The 12,933-nt window shown below is 34.5% G+C and overlaps 2 protein-coding genes across 4 annotated transcripts in view; one reads left to right on the top strand and one right to left on the bottom strand.

Annotated features, from left to right (window-relative positions):
- Positions 1 to 12,924, bottom strand: part of LOC115882672 (titin homolog) — a 41,626-nt gene extending 28,702 nt beyond the window's left edge. For all 3 annotated transcript variants that reach the window (XM_030900906.1, XM_030901051.1, XM_030900983.1), the window contains exons 1-9: positions 12,805 to 12,924; positions 9,756 to 11,658; positions 7,570 to 8,628; positions 6,694 to 6,831; positions 5,644 to 5,958; positions 3,939 to 4,190; positions 2,605 to 2,757; positions 1,256 to 2,299; positions 781 to 1,203 (exon numbers count right to left, since the gene is read on the bottom strand). In XM_030900906.1, coding sequence (XP_030756766.1) covers positions 781 to 1,203; positions 1,256 to 2,299; positions 2,605 to 2,757; positions 3,939 to 4,190; positions 5,644 to 5,958; positions 6,694 to 6,831; positions 7,570 to 8,628; positions 9,756 to 11,658; positions 12,805 to 12,846 — 5,329 coding nt within the window. In that variant the 5' untranslated portion in view covers positions 12,847 to 12,924. The remainder of the gene's footprint in view (positions 1 to 780; positions 1,204 to 1,255; positions 2,300 to 2,604; positions 2,758 to 3,938; positions 4,191 to 5,643; positions 5,959 to 6,693; positions 6,832 to 7,569; positions 8,629 to 9,755; positions 11,659 to 12,804) is intronic.
- LOC115882942 (retinaldehyde-binding protein 1-like) overlaps positions 1 to 12,933 on the top strand; it is an 81,696-nt gene that overhangs the window by 49,002 nt on the left and 19,761 nt on the right. The window lies entirely within an intron of this gene.

Genomic DNA, 12,933 nt, shown 5'->3' with positions numbered 1-12,933 from the left:
ATTTACAATTTTAATTTTTTTTATTTGTAATTCTAAAACCAAGGTCTTGGTCTTGCATTTGCCCATCAAAAATCTAATTTCAAGTATTTCAGAATATAGTCTGTCCAACGACAAGATCCTTGTGATAGTGATAGATGTGTCTGTCATTTTATTTTCAAAGTATTTTATTTTATTTTACAAAGAAATAAGTTGGTACAACTGGAACGCACAACAGAAAATTAATATATTTAAAATTCGAGTGACAAGTGATTACTTCAAAATATTGTCAAAAAAAAACTGTATAAAACTGAGAAAATCTACTCGAGTTATTTTATTAAAAACAGTTACAGGATGTGTTAATACAAAACAAGCAAGTGTGTATTTTGGGTCAGCACTTAATTTTCCCTCGAGTTTTCCTCCACTTAATTTTAAAAAACACGAAATAACACAGTCCAAAATGCAAAATATTTATCATTTCTATTTGACATAATTTGACACAAAATTATAACCTATAATTTGATAAGAGTTTGACAACTCTCAAAAATCTTAAGTCGAGTTCATACGCAACGGCGTGCGTTTGTCGTTCATCGTTTCGTCAAACCAATAATATTGAAAAAATATGATCTGTCATTTTTGAAATAAACAAATAAAACTGGTTAGAAACAAGAAGAGATGACGCATGGCGAATTTATATATCAACCCATCAAAAGTTAACTTCAAAAATATTAGAAACTTTTTTTAGTTAAATCGAAATTAGGTTAGTCGAAATCTTACCTGAGAAAAAAACATAGTATAGTTTACCTTGATTATTTTCCATCATGTTACAATGAACAGAAGGAGATTGAATTTTCGAGCGCAAATCGGAGTTGCTTGTAGGACTCCTACATTTCTTTTTCGGTTTCGAACTACTTTTACAAGGATCGTCCCCTTTCTTAGAAGGATCTTCCTTTTTCTTACAAGGATCCTCTTTTTTCTTACATGGATCTTCCTGCTTCTTACACGGATCTTCTTTTTTACACTCCATTTGTTTGTTTTTGTCTGGTGGAGAACAACTAACAGATTTAGGTTTCGAACTCGAGCCAGGCTTTGTATTATCCATACTATTGAACTTCTTTAATATTGCCTGTTGTGTGCGACACGCTTTCTGAGTCTTATCCATGCAAGGATCAGATTTTTGTTCTTTGGGGGCACATTTTTTTTCTTGAGCAGCTTTTGCTTCTTTTGCTAAATTTTCAAAATCAGTACTTTTAAATACAATTAAAAAATATATATATACCTTTATCGCATTGTCGTTTAGACTGCTTGTTGGCCAGTTCGGGGTCGTTCCAGGGATACTTGTTCCTGAACTTCGATTTAGGGGTAGTACATATAATTTTCTTAATCGGTTTGTTCATTGGAGACCTACAGTCCCTTTTACTAGAGCTTTTCTTGCACGGATCTTCAACCTTTTTTCCCTCTTTCTTACACGAATCCTCTTTTTTCTTACACGGATCCTCTTTTTTCTTACAAGGATCTTCTTTTTTCTTACAAGGATCATCTTTCGGCTTACCAGAATCCTCTTTCTTTTTACAAGGATCGTCTTTTTTCTTAGAAGTTTCCTCCTTTTTCTTGCAAGGATCCTCTTTTGTTTTACAAGAATCTTCTTTCTTTTTACAAGGATCCTCCTTTTTCTTACATGGATCCTCTTTTTTCTTACACGGATCATCTTTCGGCTTACAAGAATCCTCTTTCTTTTGACAAGGATCGTCTTTTTTCTTACAAGGATCCTCCTTTTTCTTGCAAGGGTCCTCTTTTGGTTTACAAGAATCTTCTTTCTTTTTACAAGGATCATCCTTTTTCTTACAGGGATCCTCTTTTTTCTTACATGGATCTTCTTTTGGCTTAGAAGAATCCTCTTTCTTTTTACACGGATCCTCTTTTTTCTTGCAAGGATCTTCTATTTTCTTGGAGGCGTCATTTTTGTTCTTACATGGGTCCTCTTTTTTCTTACAAGGATCCTCCTTTTCTTTGCCAGCACCGTCCGCCTTAGTTTTAGATTTCGTGTCCTTGACACAATTGTACGGATCCTTATCCGATGCCTTGTCCGATTTCTTACAAGGATCTTCTTTTTTCTTACAGGGGTCGTCTTTCTCCTTCGCGCAATTATTCGTTTTTTTCAGAACTTGTTTTTTACTGTAATCTTCGTGCTTACAGGGTATGCAGGGTTCGGATTTAACTTGATTGGTTTTACATGAATCGTTCGGTTTAGATTTGTTTTCGGTCGCGCATGAATTGTTTGAGTTAGATTTCTTTTCCTTTCCACTGTTTTTCTTACAGTCATCTAAAATAGAAAAAGTTAACAAACTTTTAACTCTTTTCTCTAATTTTTGGGTTCTGAATGAGGCTTTAAGCTTCATTCAGAACCTCAAAATTAGTGGCATAAATTAGTTGTTTCAATTAGCGTAGAAGTTTGTACCTCTAATTTCAATGTAAGCATTCAAAACGTCAAAATTAGTGGTAGGAATTTTTAACTTTTAACTCTTTGCACTAATTTTTGGGTTCGGAATGCGGCTTTAAGCGTGTTCCAAAAACATTGACTAGTAAATTTTATTATTATTTATATAGTACACCTTATAGGTATATTACCATTAATTTTTAGAAACTTTTCTCCATCTGAACTCTTTTTTTTCGAATTAGATTTTTTGCTCCCTTTGAAAAAACCAAACGGAGAGCAGTCCTTTTTGTTACCATTACCTCCACTTCCATGACTAGATCCGCCAGGACACATCAGCAGTGACGCTAAAACCGATAAGAAAAAACAAATTAATATAAAAAAAATATATACCGGGTGCGTCTCAAAAGTGGCTCACCCCTATAACTTTTTTATCTCTTCAGATAAAAAAACGAGATTTGGTATGTTAGTATATCACATAAATTAGGATTGATTGACGTATTCAATTGTTTTTTGTCACTTTCGGTTTCGCCGGAAATGACTACAACTTTTGATTATTAAATGGCACCCTCGGTATGTTTTTACTTTAAGCTTGATTTTCATGCATCCGCTGTCCGACGATACGATGATACGATATTAATTTTATTGGTTGAATGTAAAGACTTCGATTGGTTAACCGTTTCTAACCAATTGAAGTCTTTAAAGTCAACCAATAAAATGAATATCGGACCATCGTATCAACGGATAACGGATGCATGAAAATCAAGCTTTATTCGATAGAAAATGACACTCTGAATCGAATGACATATCATATGTCAACTTTTGAACTTTTGGCATATGGTTTATTTCAAATTGCAACATGGGGTTCATAACGACAATTTGACTCAAAATACCAAGAGTATCAAATTATTCGTAAAAAAATGCGTTTTCCAAATATGCTAATGAGCCACCCTCGTTCCATTTGAAAAAATTGAGATATGATTAAAAATGCGATTTGGGCATCTTTTAACCGGCCAGGACAAGACACTAAAAACATTAGATGATCAAATCTATTTTTCCAAGGCTCCTTGATTAAAAATTAGTGTTTTTAACACAGCCTTCTGGTCTAGTCTTCAGCAGTCTAGATTGTAATTTAAAATAGAATTTGTTTTCGAGTGACTATGTCAAAAATTGACATATGATACGTCATTCGATTCAGAATGTCATTTTCTATCGAATAAAGTAAAAAAATACCGAGGGTGCCATTTAAAAATCAAAAGTTGTAGTCATTTCAGGTCATTCAGGTGAAACCGGAAGTGACCGAAAACAATTCAATACGTCAAGCAATCCCAATTTATGTCATATACTAACATACCGAATCCCGTTATTTTATCTGAAAAAATAAAAAAGTTATAGGGGTGAGCCACTTTTGAGACGCACCCGGTATACAGGGTAATTTTTAGTCGTCATACGAGTAATTGTTTCGGCGTCTTTTATGGCATGCTGTTCTATTTTTATTAATTTCTCTGTATATAGACTAATAACTTACCTGCATGGCCACTAAAGCTGTCTAAATTTGGCTGACTTCTCGAGAGAGTAACAACGATGGGCGCAGCCTTTTTTCCGCCTTTATGTTTTCGCACGATCATCATACAAAGGTCGGATATTTTATTGGAGCAGTTTTCGACCAGGCTTTTTGATTTAGACGATGAATTACATTCTTGAACAGTTTTTAGCTGGTTTTCCTTCTGTTTACTATCAACAGTTTTAGACAGTGTCTTCGAGTCACTCAGATTTTTATCTAGATAGATAAAAATTATAAATATCCTTAATCTTATTGTCAGATTGTTCTAGGTCAGATTGTAGTTGTATGAACAAATATAGATATGTTAAAAGTAACAAGATGTTAATTCTGTATCTTATAAGCATAGCAGCTTTAAAAAACAATGCAGGAAGAAGGGATGGGAGTATTTGGGCCGAAAACTAAATACTCCGATGGGAACCTACCCCAGCTCCAACCAAATCTACGCTATCGAAAGATGCGTACAACTTATTTTAGATTGGAACTATTTGAAACAAGAAATAACCATCTTATCCAATAGTCAAACAGCCTTAAGAGCGATCAACTCAGTAACCATCAATTCGAAGTTGATCAAAGAATGACTAGAAAAACAAATTAGGCAAAGAAGAAGTCCTTCTACTGTAGGTCCAGCTCACCAAGTGATATATGGTAATGAAAAAGCAAACGATCTAGCTAGAAAAGGAGCGAACACTCCACTAACTTAACCAGAACCGTTTTGCTTCCCAAGTGGAAACCAACTTAAAGCAGAACTCAAGAATCTGGAAGACTTCATCCCTAACCTGGAATGGGAATTCTCCAATGGTCTAAGACACTTCAACAAATATCTCAGAACTTACGACCGAGAAAATTCAAATATTTTCCTTGATTTAAGTAAGAACAAACTTCGGATTGTCACGGGGTTTTTAACAGGACACTGTCTCCTTAATGAACACCTCAGTAGACTAAAGGCGGGTTCTCACTTGTCAGTTTCGCTGACGCAGTCTGACTGATTCATTATCAATGAAAAATAAAAAACAACGATTGTATTCACACGTTTCATGTTTTGCTACATTCAGTATTCAGTTGGTCCAAACATTCTAATGTGGTGATTTCGTATAGACATGAAAATGGTTAAAACAAAATTGAAACCAGGTGTTCGCGAAGTTTGTTTACAATTAGCAAATGAATTACAGAATATTCTGGTGAATCGTCGTAGGTGGTCAGGTCCTGGATATTGCGAAGAAATAAACGGGGTGCTAGTGAAACTATATTAAAAGAATTAATTAACTTAACTTGTAAACTGCACAAATCACGAAAATGTAGTTCTCACGCTTCAGTTTCTATTCATTATTCGATAATGATCAGTCAAAATGAAAAAAAGTAGAACTGGTTTTCACTTTAACTGAAAGTACGAATGTACTGATCATTTAACATGAAAATGTGTTCTGACGTTCATTGTTTGTTCAGTATCACTGAATCAGTCAGACTGCGTCAGCGAAACTGACAAGTGAGAACCCGCCTTAAAGCTTTCTTTACTACTAAAGTTATAAACTCAAGAAAGGGGGACATAATAGATCTATAAGGTCTAAGATACAACTCAGATAAGACTAGGACGGTACGGCAAAGAAACTAAGACGCGCGAGACACGTGTGAATGAGTCTTTAATCTGTTCCAATAATAATAAAATACTTACTTTCAATTTTTACCGGTATCCACTTATTTTTCAACGACTGTCCAAACTCGACCGGCTTTCTACTACACTCCATCTCCAGCTCTTTCTTGCGCGCCTCCTCGACGGCCTGGATCCTCGCTAATTTTTCTTCCTCTTCTTCTTTTTTGGAAGCGTTGTCGTCGCAATATCGTTTTTCCTTTTCCGTGGGCTGCGGACATTCACGTAACTTTACAGAAGGTTCGTGTTTGACTTCATTTTCTTCTGGTGTTATCCGGATGAAGGTTTCTGGCTTTTCTATCGGATTATATGATGCGCATGGAGCGTTTTTTGTATAATCTGAAAATTTTTGAAACATAGTAAAATAGTAAAATAGTAAAATAGTAAAATAGTAAAATAGTAAAATAGTAAAATAGTAAAATAGTAAAATAGTAAAATAGTAAAATAGTAAAATAGTAAAATAGTAAAATAGTAAAATAGTAAAATAGTAAAATAGTAAAATAGTAAAATAGTAAAATAGTAAAATAGTAAAATAGTAAAATAGTAAAATAGTAAAATAGTAAAATAGTAAAATAGTAAAATAGTAAAATAGTAAAATAGTAAAATAGTAAAATAGTAAAATAGTAAAATAGTAAAATAGTAAAATAGTAAAATAGTAAAATAGTAAAATAGTAAAATAGTAAAATAGTAAAATAGTAAAATAGTAAAATAGTAAAATAGTAAAATAGTAAAATAGTAAAAATAGTAAAATAGTAAAATAGTAAAATAGTAAAATAGTAAAATAGTAAAATAGTAAAATAGTAAAATAATAAAAAATAGTAAAATAGTAAAATAGTAAAATAGTAAAAGATATTAAAATAGTAAAATAGTAAATTAGTAAAATAGTAAAATAGTAAAATAGTAAAATAGTAAAATAGTAAAATAGTAAAATAGTAAAATAGTAAAATAGTAAAATAGTAAAATAGTAAAATAGTAAAATGTATAGCATTATACTCCTTCCTTAATGTTTTTATTCAAAGGATTAGTCATTTTGAAAATGATAAGTACAAGAGAAACACATAGCAACATACTTACCACATTTTTTTAATTGTTTCATTCCTATCATTCCGTGGTCAACGTTAATTTCATTTTTACATGTATTTCTCGCGTTAGTATCTTCAAAGGGTTCCTTTTTTATTTTGCAAGCGGTTTGGTAACAACTGGCCGGTTTACCTAAATCAAAAAACTTTTTTTAGAAAAGATTTTCAACTTATTGTTCGTATTTTTTACTGATTTTGTCAAGCTTGATCAATATCAACGGAGTGCCTTTACATTATTGCTCTAAATTTTTAAAAAAACATACAAAAGGCTGAGTTTAAAATAATAAAGATTTGAGCAATTTTTTAAGAAACGGAAATCAATAATTTTTTGCTCTCCCTGTCTAATATCCAATCTGTTAATTTAGATAGACCGTATAGATAGACTTTCATTAACTTATAACCCAAATTTCAGCTTCAAAAATGTTCAATTCATCATTTTACCCATGCTTATTCAAGATCATGTTTTTGCCAATTTTAAACATGTTTTATTTTTTATCTCAAAAACTATTAGAGATAGGTATAGGTGAGTGGAATAGAAAAATTATTAGATATGAAAGTAGTTTCCAAAAATGCCAAATATACAGAGTATTCAATTTTAAATAAGAAAGATTCTAAAACTTCAAATGATGCGGCAATGCTGAAAATATTTTAGATAGAGATGGGCAGGTGTCTTAATGTAAAAATCCAAATTTTAAAAAAAAATCTAGCACCCGTTCTCCATAAACGTCTAACGTGCCATCGCGTTGAATCAACCTATATATCGTGGTGAATAATTAGTGTTTAATTGTTCGCCAAAAATTTTATCGGTATAATAAAAGACATATTTGATGAAAATTTGGTCTATATTTTACTGACTGTTACTATGTTTTACCTTCAGGGCATCCTTGATTGCAGTCCGGTTTTAAAGGGCAATTCTCTGGCATAGGTAGGGATTTACAAGCATCCGTTGCCTCGCAGCTACGAGCCATCGGAGGTTGCCTAATTTTGGGCATGGTGGCACTTTTTCCGCATTTAAGTTCGGCACCCTTAAAACTACTACTCTCGTCACACGTCACAGGGGGCTGGCAACACTCTCGTTCCGCCATTTTTTTACTTTTCTCACAAGTAACTTCAAACCTCGTCATATTTCCATACGAATCCGCTGATTGGTTTGACGGGTATTTGACACTTTCCATGGCAGGCTTACAAGGAGGCTCTTCCTTCTTACAGGGACTATTGCAGGGATCGACTTTACAAGTCTCTATGGGCGTAAAGCAAGACTTCTTACAGGGATCCTCCTTTTTCTTACAAGGATCCTCTTTCTTCTTACAAGGATCTTCCGCCATATTGTTTGATTTTTTCTCCTTGACACAATTGTAGGGATCATTCTCTTTTTTCTTACAAGGATCTTCTTTTTTCTTACAAGGATCCTCTTTTTGCTTACAAGGATCCTCTTTTTTCTTACAAGGATCCTCTTTCTTACAGGGATCCTTGCCGCTACATAGAATTTGTGAGGTTTTTATCAGTTCACTAATTTTCGATTGGCTATCTAGGTTTCGAAAATTTGACTGGGTTTCGCTCTTAACTTTTCTGATTTCTCGAAATGGTTTTTGGCTGGCTAAAAATTCACTGAATGCGTGATCTGTAAAATTGTCGTTTTCGGGTTCATCGTAACTAATTCTTTTTTCTGTCGAAGGGATGTCTATGGAACTTATGTTTCTGGGATCGCGGTGTTCCCATTTACTTTTGAAAGGGTCTTTTATTTCGGGGTATAAACTTCTCTCAATAATTTGAGGTTCGGAATTCTCCCTCCGGGGATATTTCAATTTCATTGCCTTCTGTTTTTCACTTTCATGATTTGTCAAAGCTAGAGGTGAAACTGCCGTGGTTTGTAAGGCTCTAGATAGAGTTCTTATACAGCTCTCTAAGTTTTGTTCCATTCTTTCAACAGCTGAAAAAGAGGGACTTAAAGTTATTTAAAAAAATATAATTGTAATTTAGAGATATGTGTGGATAAGTACTTAATACATTTTGCATTTGCTATTCACTTCTATAAGCGATACTTAGGTACATTATATACCTGAATGAAACCTGATAATCAAGTATCAACAGAGAGGTCGTACCAATTTAGTACAACATAAAATTGATACCGGAGATGCACGACCAATCAAACAAAATCCGAGAAGACTTCCGCTCGCCAAACGTGAAGAAGCTGACAAAATCTTTCGAGAAATGAAAGAAGAGGGTGTCATCGAACCAACTAACAGTCCGTGGACATCGCCGGTAGTACTAGTAAAGAAGAAAGACGGTACCACCAGGTTCTGTGTTGATTATTGGCAGCTCAATAATGTTACCAAGAAGGATAGCTATCCCCTGCCGAGGATAGACGATACTCTAGACACGCTGGCGAGATCGACAATATTCTCTACCTTTGATCTGAAGAGTGGATATTGGCAAGTAAGACAGAGAGAAGAATACGTTGATACGATATTAATTTTATTGGTTGAATTTAAAGGCTTCGATTGGTTAACCGTTTCTAACCAATCGAAGTCTTTAAATCCAACCAATAAAATTAATATCGTATCATCGTATCGTCGGATAACGGATGCATGAAAATCAAGCTTTACATGTTAAAATCCAGACCACACTTTTATGATGACCTGATCGGTATAAAACTAATTCCATACGATGAAAAAAAAACGATGTCACATTTTGCTTCAAAATGAAGATAGATAAAATTTTATAAACAGTAAGATTATATGACTTACGTCATCAATCGACATTTCCAAGATTCTTAACATGACGTCGTTTTTTTTCGATAATAAATATATTTTCGATATAAATAGATATTTTTCGACAGTTGTGCCTGTCATTTTTTATATGTCACCCATCAAAATATTCTCTGACTCATTGGACAAACTTTAGAAATAGTGAAGGTCAAGACTAGCGATAGATCTGCAAGAACAAGAACAAGACTAATACCATGAACAAGGAAGTCTTGGTCTTAATCTTGCATTTGCTCACCGCTATTTAGAACTCATGGCTATGTCGTGCATACACTTTTCTCTATCTTCTTACCTGCTTTAACCTCGTCATACTTCATGAACTCCGTCTCAATAACCGGTTGGATCATCTTCCTAATCGCTTTGGCCAGCATCTCCTTCGATTTTTCGCTGATTTCCACCTTTGGAGGCAGTTCAAAGGCGTTACCTATCGTTTCATTGAGATCGTCTTTGGGATGCACGAAGAACTTGGGCAACGATTTTTTCTCATCACTTTCGACTTTTTCTGTTTGACAGATATTCAGAAATTGGTGGTCGCTGTTCGTATTCTTCCCACTCTCTACGAAATTTCTTTGGTTAAGTATGTCACCGGAAAAATAGTTTGTGGCGGTTACTGACGACAGCGACTGAAAATCCGGTCTCCTACCTGCGTTCTTCTTGCTCTTTCCAGGCTTATTAACTCTTGAACGGTCCCTTTTGGGATCGTTCCTTTTCGGTTTCTTCGATGGATACTGTCTAATACCCTTATTACAGTTCCTACATCCGCCTAGTTCGTACTCTTTCACCGTAGTTCCTTCCAGAAGAGTTTGTTCAGGGTTAGCGGGACCAGACAAGCGACTACCTCCCCAATCCTGGTCGCAGGGGCTGTCCTTTTTGCACGGAGCCCTTTTAACAGGCTTCCTGCACTTCTCATCGATCTCCCTTTTGCCCTTTTTCTTTTTGGGGGCTTTGATTTTACAGGGAGCCGTTTTTTCACCGGTTCCGCAGTCGGGACATTTTTTGCTGCCGCATTCGTACTCCAAATTGTTCGCCGCGTCGGGGACTTTCAACATCACGTAATCGTCTTTGAACTGGCTGTCCAAGAAGGAACTAGACTGTTTCTGTTCCATACTTCTAGCTGTGTCCAAGCTCCAGTTTACTGCATCTTCGTTAAACATTTCCAAGGGGTACGGGTCGTACATTTCCTTTTCTTTGTCTTCCTGGAACTGGTAGATGTCCGGTCTTTGTTTCGCCTCGAATTTGTATCTGTTGGTTGCGAAGAACTCGTTGGAAAGGCTCGTTCGGTACTTGATCAAATTAAACAACGATATCGACTTGTTTTGATCAAATTTATTCGCCATTATGTTCTGATCTTTTACAATAATGGTTTCTTTTTTAACTGGTTGAGTCTCCTCTGGATTGGGAGTTTCAGGTGGTTTACAGTACGACGAAAAAAATCTGGTTTTATTTTGATTCGAATACTTCCCGAGTTTTGGTACATTTCTCTCGTAAAAATCAAAAACTCTTTTACTGTTTTTCGATTCGCACTGCTTACAGTCGCTTCTCGGAGCCAAATAGTGAAAAGTAACCTTGTTTTTACAGTGAGTTATCGTGATGTTATCTTTCACTTGCTTAGCCTTTATTTCCTCGTTTAAATTCAATATATCTTTGATAGTATTGGCCTGGGATTTCATTTCTCTATGTAGAGGCTTTAGTTTTTCTTGGACTGATGTGCTAGGTCCGCTGATTGACCTTAAAAGATGTATTGTTCTGCTGTTATCCGCTTGGGTTTTATCTTTCTCTAACATATCGTCCAACAACATGGTCTTGGAGTTCTTTTTATCATCTTTCGGTTTAATACAGGGTGTATTATACGACGTGTCTCTAATTATACCTCTGCCTCTTTTCCTATCGATTCTGTTCTCGGTATTTTTACTTTTTACTTTGCTTTTTCCAGCCTTCCAACTGAAGAATCTTTTCGAAAAGACTTTGAATGTGGGTCGCGTTAACCCAGGGCTAATTCTAGCTCTAAACGGTGAGATATCTTGTGGATTTTTCAGTTTGTAAGGTACATCAATTGACTTAAAGGTGTGCAAGATGGGAGGTAGAGATTTTGAGCGTTGGAAATGCGAAGAAGAATCACGTGAAGGTACGCTGGTGCTGGCATGTTCTATTGATGAAAGGGATGGAGTGACTTTATTGGAAATGTACTTGATGCCCTAAAAATAGATAGTTTAGTGTTAATCTGTGTTAGATACTCTACAGAGCTCAGTCCTTTAACGCAGGCGTACTGTGCAGGCCAGTTTGTGCAGTTTTACTTTAAATTATTGCTTTTTAGGACTTTGTCTATTTTTTTTTCTAAAATAACTTCTTAAATATTAATCTTTTTAACAAGTTCTTTTCTAATTAATTCCGAATCACTGTCCTTTAGCTTTTTTTACTATATGAGGTGTTCATAAGCCGCGGATTTTTTATTCTTGTTACAATAATCCTTATTTTTTATTTTTAGTAAACATGCTTTTGAAATGCACAATAAAATTTTGATATATTTTAAAGTTTTATATATTGTGTTCTAGTAGACCGGTTTTAAATTGACTGTAAGAAGATTAAAGGAAGCAAATCTTCTGTCAAGAAGGCCTGCTTCTAGGACCAAAAGCAAAGACATGGTTTTAATATAAAAATTACGAAAATCACGTCTTCTTCAGGAGCGAATATTTTCAACAAAAATTAAGCTATTGAGATGAACCAAAAAACAAACTACCGAGAAAGGTAGGCACATCCTGACGATAAAATTATTTTTTTGAATTTCTTGGCTGTCTCAACATATTTCACAGAGTGTTTCAAACTTTCACCAAAATATCAACATTTTGTTTTTCCTCGTATAATTGACAGATGGGAACTTTTATTTTTAATTTAGAGACAGATACTAAAAAGTCAAATAATTTAGCTACAAATTGCTTAAAAGATCATCAAAATCGGTTCACTAGAACATAATATATAAAACTTTAAAATACGTCAAAATTTTATGGTGTCAGTTTTTCATGCCAGTGAGTGTATATAGTTCAATAAATTGTTATAATAACTGTTTAATACATCGATATACAAATCAGTATTTTGTTTCCAGTTAACAATAGACTGAAAACATGTAATCTACGGATTGAAAATATAAACAAACTGAAAAAATTGAACAAACATACGTAGGTTTAGGCTCCGAAGTTTGTGCAGGACAAATCCAAGCAAGGTCTGCACAGGCCTGAGCGATAAAACTGAGCGTCTGTGGGGGCCTTTAAGTTGTGATAATTTTAAGAGTAAAAAAAAATGCAGTAAGAATGATTCAAGGGTGGAAAATTGAAGTGTGTACTTACAGGAATATTAAGGGATTTAACATTTCTGATTAATGAGTTCATCACAGCGAATTTTGTCACATGAAAGGGGAACACAAAATTTTGACGAAAAATCTGACAGATGTAGTTTGATTGTTAGTGCCACAAGTC

Source organism: Sitophilus oryzae, unplaced genomic scaffold (assembly GCF_002938485.1).
Source record: "Sitophilus oryzae breed Bouriz unplaced genomic scaffold, Soryzae_2.0 scaffold_1000_pilon_pilon, whole genome shotgun sequence".
In the NCBI taxonomy this organism is placed as follows: Eukaryota; Metazoa; Arthropoda; class Insecta; order Coleoptera; family Curculionidae; genus Sitophilus; species Sitophilus oryzae.
The sequence above is the reverse complement of the archived record's forward strand: the minus strand, read 5'-3'. Positions and strand labels throughout refer to the sequence as shown.